Below are 14,506 nucleotides of genomic sequence, written 5' to 3' on the forward strand. Positions count from 1 at the left end.
AAAGAAAAAAAAAAGAAGAAGAAGAAAAGGACAATCAAAAGGTATAAAAACATGGGGGTGCATTTCTCCTTTTGGAGCCGTTCTATGGTGTTCTTGGGGTATATTCCTAAAAGTGGGATAGCAGGGTTAAAAGGCAGTCCGATTTTTAATTTTTTGAGGAATCTCCATACTGTTTTCCACAGTGGCTGCACCAGTCTGCATTCCCACCAGCAGTGCAGGAGGGTTCCCTTTTCTCCACATCCTCGCCAGCACTTATTCTGTGTTGTTTTGTTGATGAGCGCCATTCTGACTGGTGTGAGGTAATATCTCATTGTGGTTTTAATTTGCATTTCTCTAATGATTAGTGATGTTGAGCATTTTTTCATATGCCTATTGGCCATCTGAATGTCCTCTTTGGAGAAATGTCTATTCATTTCTTTTGCCCATTTTTTGATTGGATTGTTTGTCTTCCTGGTGTTGAGATTTACAAGTTCTTTATAAATGTTTATAGCAGCATTATTCACAATAGTGAAGATCTGGAAACAGCCCAAGTGTCTGTCAGTGGATGAGTGGATTAAAAAGCTTTGGTACATATATACTATGGAATACTACTCAGCCATAAGAAATGATGACATCAGATCATTTACAATAACACAGATGGACCTTGATATTATACGGAGTGAAATAAGTAAATCAGAAGAAACTAAGAACTATATGAATCCATAATAGAAGGGACATAAAAATGAGACTGAGAGACATGGACAAGAATGTGATGGTAACGGGGGGTGGGGAGGGGGAGAGGAAGAAGAGAGAGGGGGTGGGGTAGGGGAGGGGCACAAAGAAAACCAGATAGAAGGTGACAGAAGACAATTTGACTTTGGGTGAGAGGTATGCAACATAATCAAATGTCAAAATAATCTGGAGATGTTTTCTCTGAACATATCAAAAACCCTGATTTATCAATATCACTGCATTAAAATTAATTTTAAAAAATGTAAAAAAAAGGTATAAAAATACAAATAAAAAGAAACAAGTGCTCATAAAAGAGTACTTTCCCCCTTTCTAAGATAATTTCAGTTGACCTCAGAAGCTCTAACTGGCACAATTTGTCAATGGGTAGGTATCGGTTCATTTCCTTCTTCTCAAGTCTCTTTCTCATCCTAAAATTCTCCAGTTTTCAGTTTTTAAGTTTTTACTTCCCCTCCCTCCCTCCCTTTTAAATTTACTCTCTAGGGTTCTTGTCACTTCCATAGCTCAGGAAGATCATAGCCTATTATAGGTTGATAGTTCATCCCCAAGTAATAAATTTTTAAAATTAAAACAAACATTTGTGGATAGATTATTATATGTGCCAGGCTCTGCACTGAGCACTTTTTTTTAGATTTTATTTATTAATTTTTAGAGAGACCGGAGAAAGAGAGAGACAGAGAGAGAGAGAGAGAGAGAGAGAGAAGGGGGAAGAGCAGGAAGCATCAACTCCCATATGTGCCTTGACCAGGCAAGCCCCGGGTTTCAAACCTGCGACCTCAGCACTCCAGGTCGAAGCTTTATCCCCTGCGCCACCATAGGTCAGGCTGAGCACTTTTTGTATATTATTAAATCATTATAAGTTTCCTGTGAGGAAGAGGTACAAACCTTAGAGTAATTAAATGACTTGCAAAAATCCACACATTTAGTAATTGGTAAAACCAAGTGTCTCATCCTGATCTATCTGGCACCAAACAAAGTCCAAGGCTCTTGACCACTGTGCTCCAGCTACACAATCATCTCTGCCTCAGACTACATCACCATAGATACTGCCATGTCTGAGCACCCTGCTCCCTCCCAGTAGTTCAGGGTGAAGAGTTAGCTTTACAGAGTCCAGTTCTTCCAGGTCTCACGGAAGAGTCGTCATGGTGAACATGGTCCTGCTTTGTTCAGCTCCCAGGTCTTCAGCTTTAAAGATTCACTCTGGGGCCCTGCTCTGTCCCATCAGTTTGAGAAAAGCCTTTTTCACGTCCTTGTTCCTTAGACTATAGATGACAGGGTTGAGAAAGGTGGTGGCAATGTTATAGAAAAGGGCCATTTTCTTGCCACTGTTGGACAAGGAGTCAGAGCCAGGGCTCACGTACATGATGATGCATGGAATGGCAAACATGGTGACTACAGTGATGTGGGAGCCGCAGGTCGAGAAGGCCTTGATCTGCCTTTGAGCTGAGCAGGTCTTCATGATGGTGGCAAAGATGTTGGCATAGACAATGACGACTAGGGAGAGTGGGACCACAATGACATTGAAGCCGGTGATGAAGTCCACCAGGTCATTGAGGGATGTGTCTGCACAGGCCAGCTTCAGAACGGCAGGAACTTTGCAGAAGTAGTGGTCAATTTCATTGGGGCCACAGTATGGCAGGTGCATGGTGAAGAAGGTATAGTACCGACCACCCACCACACCATATGTCCGCGCAGATGCCCCACCATGAGGAGGACACACCCAGTAGCTCATTATGACCTTGTACCGGAGAGGGTGGCAGATGGCCATGTACCTAGTCACGGACATGATGGAAAAAAGCCAGGACCCAGGTGACCCCAAAGAAGAGGAAGATGTACATCTGGGCCACACATCTGGCAAAGGAGGTGGCCCTCTTCTTGCTGAGCATGTGCACAAGCATCTGGGGCACGGTCGTGGTGGTGTAGCACATGTCCAGCGGGGTGAGGACACTGATGAAAAAGTACATGGGCGTGTGGAGACCCGGGTCCTGGCGGGTGAAGGTGATGAGGAGGCTGTTGCTCACAAGGATCAACAGGTAGAAGAGTAGGAAGAAGGTGGAGAGTAGAGGACTGATGCTGGTGTGGGGAGCAAAGCCCAACAGAATGAACTCAGTCACGGTGGACTGGCTGACTTTCTGCATCGTGATCTGCCTGCGTGTTATGAGGATGATTCACTCCCAGGTGGGATCACAGCAGCTCGCAGAGGAAAAGAGTGTGATCACAAATATAAGAGAGAGAGAGGCTTGCATCAGGGTGGGGTGGATGACAAAGATGAGAGACAACGGCAGCACAGGGAAAAAACCATGCAACCTCACACTGCAAAATAGCATTGGAGTCTGAGCAGTGCAGTTCATGTTTACAGTACCCTTTTGATTTTACCGACCCCTGCTTGGAAAGTGAAGGCCTTGATTGGAGAGCAGGAGAGGTTTTTGAGGGACCTTCAAAATCCTGATTTAGGGCGAAAAAAGATGGCAGCGGAGTAGGCAGACGCCCAGACACCCAGCTCTCACCACCAAACTGGAATACAAATCAATTCAGGAAAAATCAGCATGAAAAACTAACTCTGAACTATGAGAACAGCTCTCAAAAACCAAGGAGCAAAGAAGAAGCCACAAAAAACCTGGTAGGGAGCGCCTGAGTCTCCCTTGCTTACAGGAACGGAGGGGCATGGGGGTGAGGCTGAGAGCCCAGAGGGGATCTCACACAAGGGAAAAGGGCAGAAACTACTGCTCACAGCCACTTGCCTGGCGACCAGAAAGCGAGGTGTGTTGAAAAGACCACCTTATCTCCCAAGTGGAAAGAACAGGGAGAGGGACAGACTGTGAGGGGCTAGGAATGCAGGAGACGAACTAAAAAAGCTGACTCATCCATGCTGGAGGCGGCCATAGCTGGGGGAGGGACTGAACCTTTCACAAAACAGAGCTGAATTGCTTCCGGATCAGAGATCTCTGGACATCTATCCAGCTCCAATCAGCGCAACAAGACACAGCTGAAAACAAGAAGTGGGGAGGAGGGGCAGTAACACAGGTCTCCATGGAGATCTGATATACACCTCCCCCTACTGAAGCTGAGAAAACATCCTGCCCCCAGAGAGATTAATTGGCTAAAGAGGCCTTCAGAGTCTCAGGTTACACCCACCTCGTTCCTGGATACAGTTTCAAAGAAGCCCCCTGCTGAGATCAGTAAAAAGACTATCACCTGTTAAGAAAACAAACAAATCAAGACTTCAAAGCTGCCCAAATCCAAAAGTGGATTACAGATAACAGCTGATACCAACCCAAGAAGACTTAGATAAACTGAAAACTGGAGGCAGACAACACCAAGCCTAGACTCAACCAACTCTACAAATAAAAAACCCAAAAACAGACAATGAGAAAACAAAGGAGTGCAATCCAAATGAAACCACAAGAGACACTTTCAAAAGATGAACTGAGTGATATGGAAATAATCAAACTTCCAGATGCAGAGTTCAAAATAATGATTGTAAGTATGCTTAGGGATCTTAGAACAACAATGGATAGTCATTATGAACACCTAAATAAAGAAATAGCAAGTATAAAAAAGAATCAGTCGGAGATGACAAATACAATATCAGAAATAAAGACCACAATGGAAGGAATTAAAAACAGGATAGATAGAGCTGAGGATCGAATCAGCGAGTTGGAGGACAACTGGAATGAAGGCATGAAAGCAGAGAAGAAAAGAGAAAAGAGACTCAAAAAGTCAGAGGAAACCCTTAGAGAGCTCTGTGACAACATGAAGAGAAATAACATCCACATCATAGGGGTTCCTGAAGAAGAAGAAAAAGAACAAGGAATAGAGACTTTGTTCAATCATATCATAGCTGAAAACTTCCCTAAATTAATGCAAGAGAAACTCTCACAAGTCCAAGAAGCACAGAGGACTCCATTAAAGAGAAACCCAAAGAAACCTACACCAAGACACATCATAATTAAAATACCAAAGCTAAGCGATAAAGAGAAAATATGAAAAGCTGCAAGAGAAAAAAAAGTTATCACCTACAAAGGAGCCCCCATAAGGATGACATCCGACTTCTCAACAGAAACACTTGAGGCCAGAAGGGAATGGCAAGAAATATTCAAAGTAATGCAGAACAAGAACCTACAACCAAGACTACTTTATCCAGCAAGGCTATTGTTTAAAATCGAAGGAGAAATAAAAAGCTTCACAGACAAAAAACAACTCAAGGAATTCATTACAACCAAACCAATGCTGCAGGAAATGTTAAGGGGCTTGTTGTAAACAGATCAAAGTGGGAAAAGAATATAGCAAAAAAGGAATACACCTTTAAAGAAGAAGATGGCAATAAACAACTTCATATTGATAATAACCTTAAATGTAAATGGATTAAATGATCCAATCAAAAGACATAGGGTAGCTGCGTGGATAAGAAAACAGGACCCATACATATGCTGTCTACAAGAGACACACCTTAGAACAAAAGATACACATAGATTGAAGGTAAAAGGATGAAAAAAAAAACATTTCATGCAAATGGAAATGAAAAAAAAGCTGGGGTAGCAATACTTATATCAGACAAATTGGACTTTAAAACAAAGGATATAGTAAGAGATAAAGAAGGCCACTACATAATGATAAAGGGAGTAATCCAAAAGGAAGATATAACTATTATAAATATCTATGCACCTAATATAGGAGCACCCAAATATATAAAGCAGACTTTGATGGATTTAAAGGGCGAGATCAACAGGCATAATCGATAATAGTAGGGGATCTTTCTCAATACCCCAACTAAACATTCACTAAGATAGATCCTCAAGACAAGAAAATTAACAAAGAAACAGCAGACTTACTGGAAACACTAGATCAACTCGATTTAATAGATATCTTCAGAACCTTTCACCCTAAAGCAGCAGAATATACATTCTTTTCAAGTGTTCATGGTACATTCTCTAGGATAGACCTAATGTTAGGGCACAAAAGTGCTCTCAACAAATTTAAGAAGACTGAAATCATATCAAGCACTTTCTCCGATCACAATGACATGAAACTAGAAATGAACCACAACAGAAAAGCTCAAAAATTCTCAAACACATGGAAACTAAATAGCAGGTTGTTAAATAATGAATGGATTAAGAATGAGATCAAAGAAGAAATAAAAAAATTCCTAAAAACGAATGACAATGAGTATACAACAACTCAAAATTTATGGGACACAGCAAAAGCAGTACTGAGAGGGAAGTTCATAGCACTACAGGCACACTTTCAGAAGCTAGAAAAAGCTCAAATAAACAACTTAACCCTGCATCTAAAAGAATTAGAAAAAGAACAGCAAGTAAAGCCCAAATGTAGTAGAAGGAAGGAAATAATAAAGGTCAGAGCAGAAATAAATGACATAGAGGCTAAAGAAACAATACAGAGGATCAATGAAACTAGGAGCTGGTTCTTTGAAAAGGTAAACAAGATTGATGAACCTTTAAGTAGACTCACCAAGAAAAAGAGAGAGAGGACTCAAATAAATAAAATTAGAAATGAGAGAGGAGAAATAACAACTGACACAACAGAAATACAAAATATTGTAAGAAAATACTATGAAGAACTGTATGCCAAAAAACTAGACAACCTAGATGAAATGGACAAATTCCTTGAAACATACAATCTTCCAAAAATCAATCTGGAAGAATCAGAAAACCTAAACAGACCGATTACAACAAATGAGATCGAAACAGTTATCAAAAAACTCCCAACAAAGAAAAGTCCGGGGCCCGATGGCTTTACAATGGAATTCTACCAAATATTCAAAGAAGAACTAACTCCTATCCTTCTCAAACTATTTCAAAAAATTCAAGAGGAAGGAAGACTTCCAAGCTCCTTTTATGAGGCGAGCATAATTCTGATTCCAAAACCAGACAAAGACAACACAAAGAAAGAAAATTATAGGCCAATATCTCTGATGAATATAGATGCTAAAATCCTCAACAAAATATTAGCAAACCGGATCCAACAATATATGGAAAAAATCATATACCATGATCAAGTGGGATTTATTCTGGGGAGGCAAGGCTGGTACAATATTCGTAAATCAATCAATGTGATTCATCACATAAACAAAAAGAAGGAGAAAAAACCATATGATAATTTCAATAGATGCAGAAAAAGCTTTTGATAAAATCAGCACCCATTTCATGATCTCAAAACTCTCAGCAAAGTGGGAATATCAGGGAACATACCCTCAACATGATAAAAGCCATCTATGAGAAACCACAGCCAACATCATACTCAATGGGAAAAAATTAAAAGCAATACCCCTTAAGATCAGGAACAAGGCAGGGGTGCCCCTTTCACCACTCTTATTTAACATAGTCCTGGAAGTCCTAGCCACAGCAATCAGACAAGAAGAAGAAATAAAAGGCATTCAAGCTTGGAAAAGAAGAAGTTAAAACTATCATTATTTGCAGATGATATGATATTGTATATAGAAAACCCTAAAGTCTCAGTCAAAAAACTACTGGACCTGATAAATAAATTCAGCAAAGTGGCAGGATATAAATCAATACTCAGAAATCAGAAGCATTTTTATACACCAACAATGAACAGTCAGAAAGAGAATTAAGGAAACAATCCCCTTCACAATTACAACCAAAAAAATAAAGTACCCTAGGAGTAAACTTAACCAAGGAGGACTAAAGACTTGTACTCGGAAAATTACAAAGCACTGATAATAAGAAATCAAGGAAGATACAAACAAGTGGAAGCATATACGCGTGCTCATGGTTAGGAAGAATAAACATCATAAAATGTCTATATTACCCAAAGCAGATCTAAAAATCAATGCAATACCAATTAAAAATACCAATGACATACTTCAAAGATATAGAACACATATTCCAAAAATTTATATGGAACCAAAAGAGGACACGAATAGCCTCAGCAATCTTAAAAAAGAAGAATAAAGTGGGAGGTATCACACTTCCTGATATCAAGTTATACTACAAGGCCGTTGTACTCAAAACAGCCTGGTACTGGCATAAGAACAGGCATATAGATCAATGGAACAGAACAGAGAACCCAGAAATAAACCCACAGTTCTATGGACAACTGATATTTGACAAAGGAGGTAAGGAAATACAATGGAGTAAAGACAGCCTCTTTAACAAATGGTGTTGGGAAAATTGGACAGCTACCTGCAAAAAAATGAAACTAGATCACCAGCTTACACCACTCACAAAAATAAACTCAAAATGGATAAAAGACTTAAATGTAGGCCGTGAAACCATAAGCATCTTAGAAGAAAACATAGGCAGTAAGCTCTCGGACATCTCTCGGAGCAATATATTTGCTGATTTATCTCCACGGGGAAGTGAAATAAAAGACAGGATAAACAAATGGGACTATATCAAACTAAAAAGCTTTTTGCACAGCTAAAGACAACAAGAACAGAATAAAAAGACAAACTACACAATGGGAGAACATATTTGACAATACGTCTCGATAAGGGGTCTAAAAACCAAAATTTAAAAAGAATTGTAAAACTCAACACCAGGAAGATAAACAATCCAATCAAAAAATGGGTGAAAGAAATGAATAGACACTTCTCCAAAGAGGACATACAGATGGCCAATAGGCATATGAAAAATGCTTCAACATCACTAATCATTAGAGAAATGCAAATTAAAACCACAATGAGATATCACCTCACACCAGTTCAGAATGGCGCTTATCAACAAACACAACACAGAATAAGTGCTGGCGAGGATGTGGAGAAAAGGGAACCCTCCTGCACTGCTGGTGGGAATGCAGACTGGTGCAGCCACTGTGGAAAACAGTATGGAGATTCCTCAAAAATCTGAAAATCGAACTGCCTCTTGACCCAGCTATCCCACTTTTAGGAATATACCCCAAGGACACCATAGAATGGCTCGAAAAGGAGAAATGCACCCGCATGTTTGTGGCAGGCATTGTTCACAATAGCGAAGATCTGGAAACAGCCCAAGTGGTCGGTCAGAGGTACGAGTGGATTAAAAAGCTTTGGTACATATATACTATGGAATACTACTCTAGCCATAAGTAATGATGACATCGGATCATATACAATAACATGGGATGGACCTTGAAACATTATACGGAGTGAAATAAGTAAATCAGAATAAAAAAAAAAAACTAAGATGAATCCATACATATGAATGGACATAAAAATGAGACTCAGAGACATGAACAAGAATGTGATGGCAACAGGGGCGGGAGGTTGGGGGAGGAGGGAGGGGGTGAAGAAGGAGAGAGGGGTTAGGGGAGGGGAGGGGCACAAAGAAAAACAGATAGAAGGTGACAGAAGACAATTTAACTTTGGGGGAGGGGTATACAGCACAATCAAATGTCAAAATAATCTAGAGATATTTTCTCTCAACATATGTACCCTGATTTATCAATGTCACTGCATTAAATTTAATAAATAAATTAAAAAAAAAACAAATATAAGAGAGAGAAAAAATAAAGACAAAAAGAAGTGAACTTAGATTCTAGATTCCAGAGGCCAGTAGACCTCTGGGGCTGGCAAACCAAGGCCATCATAGCATGAGGCAGCATGAGAGGCAGAGAGGCCTGAATGTGGAGTCAAGCATATAGGAGCTCCAGGAGCAGTGTTGCGGCTCTTGCTGGGTAATCTGTGCAAATTGCTTCAGCTCTCTGAAGTTTAGTGCATCTCCGGGCTGGGCCGTAGGAACTCTACAGGGTGGTTGCAGGGGGTGGGGTGGGGTGGGGGTTGGATGAAGATAGTCTTGAGTCTATGCCAGAGGACAAAGTAGGTGGTAAATAAACGCCAAAGCACAGGAGGAACAGTTGGTATCTCTGCCTGAGCCAGCACAGGTGGGAACATAAAGTGCAGGCACTTTGCTGCCTCTTAAACTCCTAGGAGAGCCCAAGGAATACTGGGGCCAGTAAGGAGGAAGCTGATCAGTGGGAAGGGGGAGCCCAGGCAGAGAAGGGCCCAGGCCTGCTCTGAGCTCTGGCTGCTCACTTCTGGCTCTGGCCCCAGGATGTGCACACAGGCCCCCTCACAAGAGACTGCCCATATGGACAGAGGAACAGAATGAGACTGCCCACCAGAGGTGGATTGAGGTCGGCTGAGGCCCTGGGCACAGAAGAAAATATTGGGCCCCTTAACAAAAGGAGAGAGACAGGGAAAATAAAAATACACGTTAACCATATTTTTAAATAAATAAAAACTATTATGTACTATTGTTCAAATTGCACATATGAAACCAAACTTGGTGTCATTATAAAAAAGTGTCAAGTTGGGGTTTTGCAGGGCCCTTCAGAAGTTGGGGTTCAGGGCATATGCCCAGTGCGCCCACCGTTAAATCCGCCTCTGCTGCCCACGACTCCCACTTTTATCCCTGCCTGCCATCCAGCGAGGGCAAAAGGTCAGTTATGATCATTAATTATAAAAGATCAGAATTCCGAACATGCCCACGAGGCATTCCCTTACTGGCCGTTCCCTGTGCGTGCTGTCAGAGCCGGGCTCTGGTGCTCACTGGAGCAGCATTTGCTGTGTGACCTTGGGAACATCACCTGACCTCCGGGACCCTGTGCTCTCATCTCTGAAAGGAGTCTGGTTGATCATCTGGAGCTGATCCTCTGGGACAAATACCCAACCCAACCCCTGTCTATTTATGCCTAGATTTGGAGGCAATGGGGGGCCAGGAGGTAGGGCTATAGCCCAGGGCAGCAGGGCCCCACAATCCCCCCCTCGCCAGGTACCTAGGTGAGACTGTGGTTAAATGTCCTCCAAGGAGGACCTTCAAGGCTGAACTTGGAGAGGAGGCATGTATGACTGAGGGGGTGCCATCCCCTAGACTGCTCTGAAAACAGGACTGGAAATGTTGGACCGCATGTGTTTTGGGAGCAGAACTTGGGAGTCTTCTAATTTTGGAGTTATACATTTTCAGGTTTTTAAAAATCCTTGAACCTTTCTGTCAAAGGCAGACTTCTGCAGGACTGCTTCCTTCGCACCCTCCTCACCCAGACCCATGTGGCTCCGCTAAGTGAAGCCTCCTTGAAATTCACTTTGATAACCACTAGTACAATTCTCTCATTTTAGCAAAGCACAGAGAGGAAAGGCAACTGGTCTAAGGTCGCCCAGTAAGAAGAGTCTCTGAAGTAAAATGAGCTCCCAAATGGCTTGAGCCCCTGGCCCAGGCTCCTGCGCCACCTAGGGCTACTCTCAAAGATGAGCTGTGAGCCAGAAAATGGGACTTAGGGACAGAGAGAACCTGAGGCTGCAAACTACACTCTTCCCAGCTCCCGAGAGCCTGAAACAAGGGCGTGGTGATGAGAGGCCACCAGTCCTTCCTGCCAGCTCATGCCAGCTGGCTGAGGGCAGGGGCAGCAGAGAAGATGTGAGGGACAGGTCTCTGGCACAGGACTTCTTGTCCTTCAATGAGTTTGTGACTTTGTCCAAAGCAGAGTCTGGGGACTGGTTTCCACTCCCACTTTCCTTGGCTGGCTTGCTGAGTGTCTTAGGGTCAGTTGCTTGGCCTCTCTGAGCCTTAGGTTTCAACTCTGTCACAGCCAGGCTTGTGGATGACCTGTTACCAATGAGAAGACAGAAATGGACTGTGTGAACCCAAGGTCCCCTGGGTCCAGCTCTCTCTGATACAGGGTGAGCCCCTAGTCCTGAAGTTGGCCCTGCTGGGGCTGTGGGAGTCAGCCTTGGTCCCTTGTTGGTATGTAATGTAAGTCAGAAAAATCATTTGCTTTTTCACTTTAGATCCTTACATTTATCTTTTCCTCTCATTTCCACTGTTCTGCAGGCTGGGAGATGAAAGACTTAAGACAGTTTTGAATTTTCACTTTTATCTTCTACTGCCATGACCCTGGCAGAACATTGTTTCTTTTTTTGTAAAAAAATAAAGGAGGTTGCTTGCAATAATATTTGATTGTCGGGTTCTGAAAATATATGCTTTCTCCTCCCTTCCCATTTCTCCAGCCCTTTTCTTCTCTTTTTCTCTCTCTTTCTCTCTCTCTCTCTTCCTCTCTCTATTTCTTTTACACAACCCTCTCCCAGTGTCAGCACAGACCTGCAAGGGCTAAGAATGACTCAGAGAAACAGGTAAAATTAGAAAGCAACAAAAGCAGACAGTATGGTGAAACAAGACAGGCCCTAGAATGGAGAGACATACACAAACACAAGCCACACGGAGGCGGAGCGAGGCACCGAGAATCAGGATCTGAGGGGCACAGACAAGAGAGAAAGACAGATGCTAGAGCTCATTGAAGGACATCGAGGGAGAAGGGTAGGGAGTCAGAATGAGGAAGAAGGTGAAATGACGTTTATTCCTTTCTTCATGGAAGAACAGGAAAGACGCATGGAGCCGTGGAGACCCAACGGGAGAGAGCTAGGACAAAACAAGACAAAATCACAAAAGGAAAAAGAGGCCAGAGACAAAGAAGAAGGCAGGAAAGAATGTCTGAGGTGCTGGGAAGCTGGGGTGTGAGCCAGAGTCATGGGAAAGTGATACGGGGGCGGGGGGGCTGTGAAGGGTGATGGGATCAGCAAAGAGCCGGCAGAGACCAGACAGAGAAAGAGAGACAGAGGCCATGGGGCAGGGGGTGTGGAGGTCGGGCAAGTGTATAGTCTCCTGGAGAGAAAGAACTGGAAGAGAGGCCAAGAGCAACAAGACTGGTGATGGCAGACAGGTAGAGTGGACAGGGAGGTCTGGTGGAGGCTGAGGGATGGGAGGGCGAGGAGGGGTGGGCAGAGAACAGGGCTCAAGGAAAGCCCCAGAGAAAGACAGCCGAGGGAAAGGCTGGGGAACCAGGCTGAGGAGGGGAGGAGAGTCCGGGGTGGATAGAGAGGGAGCCGCACAGATGAAGCCAGAGGCAGGACAAGCCACGAACTGAGGGAAAGGAAGGCGAAGAGCGAGCAAAGACCCAGTCAGACACAGAGGAGGGAAAGATGGGACAAACACTTTGGAGGCAGAGAAATGGAAGCCAAAAAAGACAGAAATGGAAGCCGAAAAAGCTAGGATACCCGGCACACCCAGGCCTACCTGTCCCGCCTTCCTTCATGAAAGCCCTCCAGGATGCTCCTCTGTTTCTCCCTGTGTGTGCCATGGTTCCACGAACTGGCTGATTGATTCGGCAAATGCTCAAAGGTGCCAATGGTGTATCAGTCATTATTACTCACTGGAGACAAAAAAGTGAGCAGTTGGTCCTGCCGCTGCCTTGCTGGCGAGGCCTAGGAGGGGTGGAGATGGATGCAGGTGTGGTTAGTGCCTGGGGAAGGCTATACACACGGTTATATGGTGACACAGAGAAGGGTCCCCTGACTCTTTCTCTGAGGGATGTGGAAAAGAGTTCGCAGAAGAGGCAGTATTTGAGGGCCTCTTGGAAGATGAATAGGGGTTTGACAGATGGAGAAAGCAGAGAATGGCCTCCAAGATAATATAAGAACTTCAAGATATTTTCCCATTTATCCCACTCCCAATACAAATGTTACTGTTTAAAATTTTTCAACTTACATCATTTAACCCCATAAGACATTACCAACTTTGGTTTACAGAGACAACGTTCATTTGGATTTACCCAGATACGTAGGGCTTTCCTTGCTCTTAATTCTTCTTGCGTTTCAGCCCTCCCATCTGTTTACTTTCCTTCCTCCAAAGTCTCTACTTCAGAATTTTCTTTGCTGGAGTCTTGCTGGTGGCAAATTTTCATAATTTTGGTTACTCTGTACATGTCTCTATTTTATCTTCATATTTAAATGTTATTTCACTGAGTACAAACTCACGTGTGGGGCCATCTTTCTGGGGCGCAGTGTACCAGGACCCCATTCCAGCCGTCCTGCTTCTGGAGGGAAGAGCTGGACGTCTCAGAGGTTGGTCTGCTCAGCAGGTGGGACTCCAGGGCCTTCGGTATGTGCAGCAAACATACAGATCTTGCCCTGAGCTCCCCAGAGGACGGCTTCATCTCTTCATCTCCATTCTGGGTTCTGATGATGATGTCACCACTTGTCACATTGTAGTTCTAAGGCACACAGTCGTAGGGCTACTTGTTTGACATACTGTGATTGAACTGACACCAAAGCTGAGGTCACCTTGATTATAACCTCCGAAAAATCCTTTTCTGACCACATTCAATGTGGAAGGCTGGAAGTGCACCGTGTGGGCAGCTCCAGTGAAAATAGGCAGTTGTCAGAAAAACTTACTCATTAGCTTCTTAGTGAATCTGACAGGCAAGAAGATGACAGTCACTTAGTGACATTATGTGTAAATTACCTGGAAGAAAATGAAAACCACTTTCCAATAGTATCTGGCATTGCTGTCAACATTAAAACTGAGGGGTTTACAGAGCCTCCTTTCAAAATCACAGTCTGGAGGAGGAGCTGCGCGCTGTGTGGGCTTTCACAGGAAGACCAGTGGTGTGCATTCACGATGCAGAGACGGGACAACTTCGTACAGGGCCGCCTTCCTGGATGCCACTTCTCCCTGTGGATTTCTGTGCAGCCACGTGATGAGCAGATGCTAGAGAACCGTCCCCCTTAAACCTCTGGCTGCCCCCCCCACAACACACACACTTGGTTAAAAATATTAGGTCTACTTTGATTTTTTTTTTAATACTAATCTCCAACAAACACACTATTTCCTGGAACTAAAACTTTCCTCTTAAAAAAAAAATAAAGTGGCTTATGGGAAAAGAGCTCTTCTTCAAAAATCTAAAAATAAGAATTATTAAAGAAGCCCTGGCCGGTTGGCTCAGCAGTAGAGCGTCGGCCTGGCGTGCGGGGGACCCGGGTTCAATT

The 14,506-nt window shown here is 43.3% G+C and overlaps 2 protein-coding genes across 2 annotated transcripts in view; one reads left to right on the top strand and one right to left on the bottom strand.

The window, feature by feature from the left end:
- Positions 1-14,506, top strand: part of SHANK2 (SH3 and multiple ankyrin repeat domains 2) — a 428,650-nt gene that overhangs the window by 165,334 nt on the left and 248,810 nt on the right. The gene's annotated exons all lie outside the window — the stretch shown is intronic.
- LOC136403576 (olfactory receptor 2G3-like) lies at positions 1,925-2,867 on the bottom strand. The gene is given in 2 exon segments (XM_066382499.1): positions 1,925-2,536; positions 2,538-2,867. Coding segments are annotated over 2 exon segments (942 nt in total).

This window comes from Saccopteryx leptura, chromosome 1, assembly GCF_036850995.1.
Source record: "Saccopteryx leptura isolate mSacLep1 chromosome 1, mSacLep1_pri_phased_curated, whole genome shotgun sequence".
In the NCBI taxonomy this organism is placed as follows: domain Eukaryota; kingdom Metazoa; phylum Chordata; class Mammalia; order Chiroptera; family Emballonuridae; genus Saccopteryx; species Saccopteryx leptura.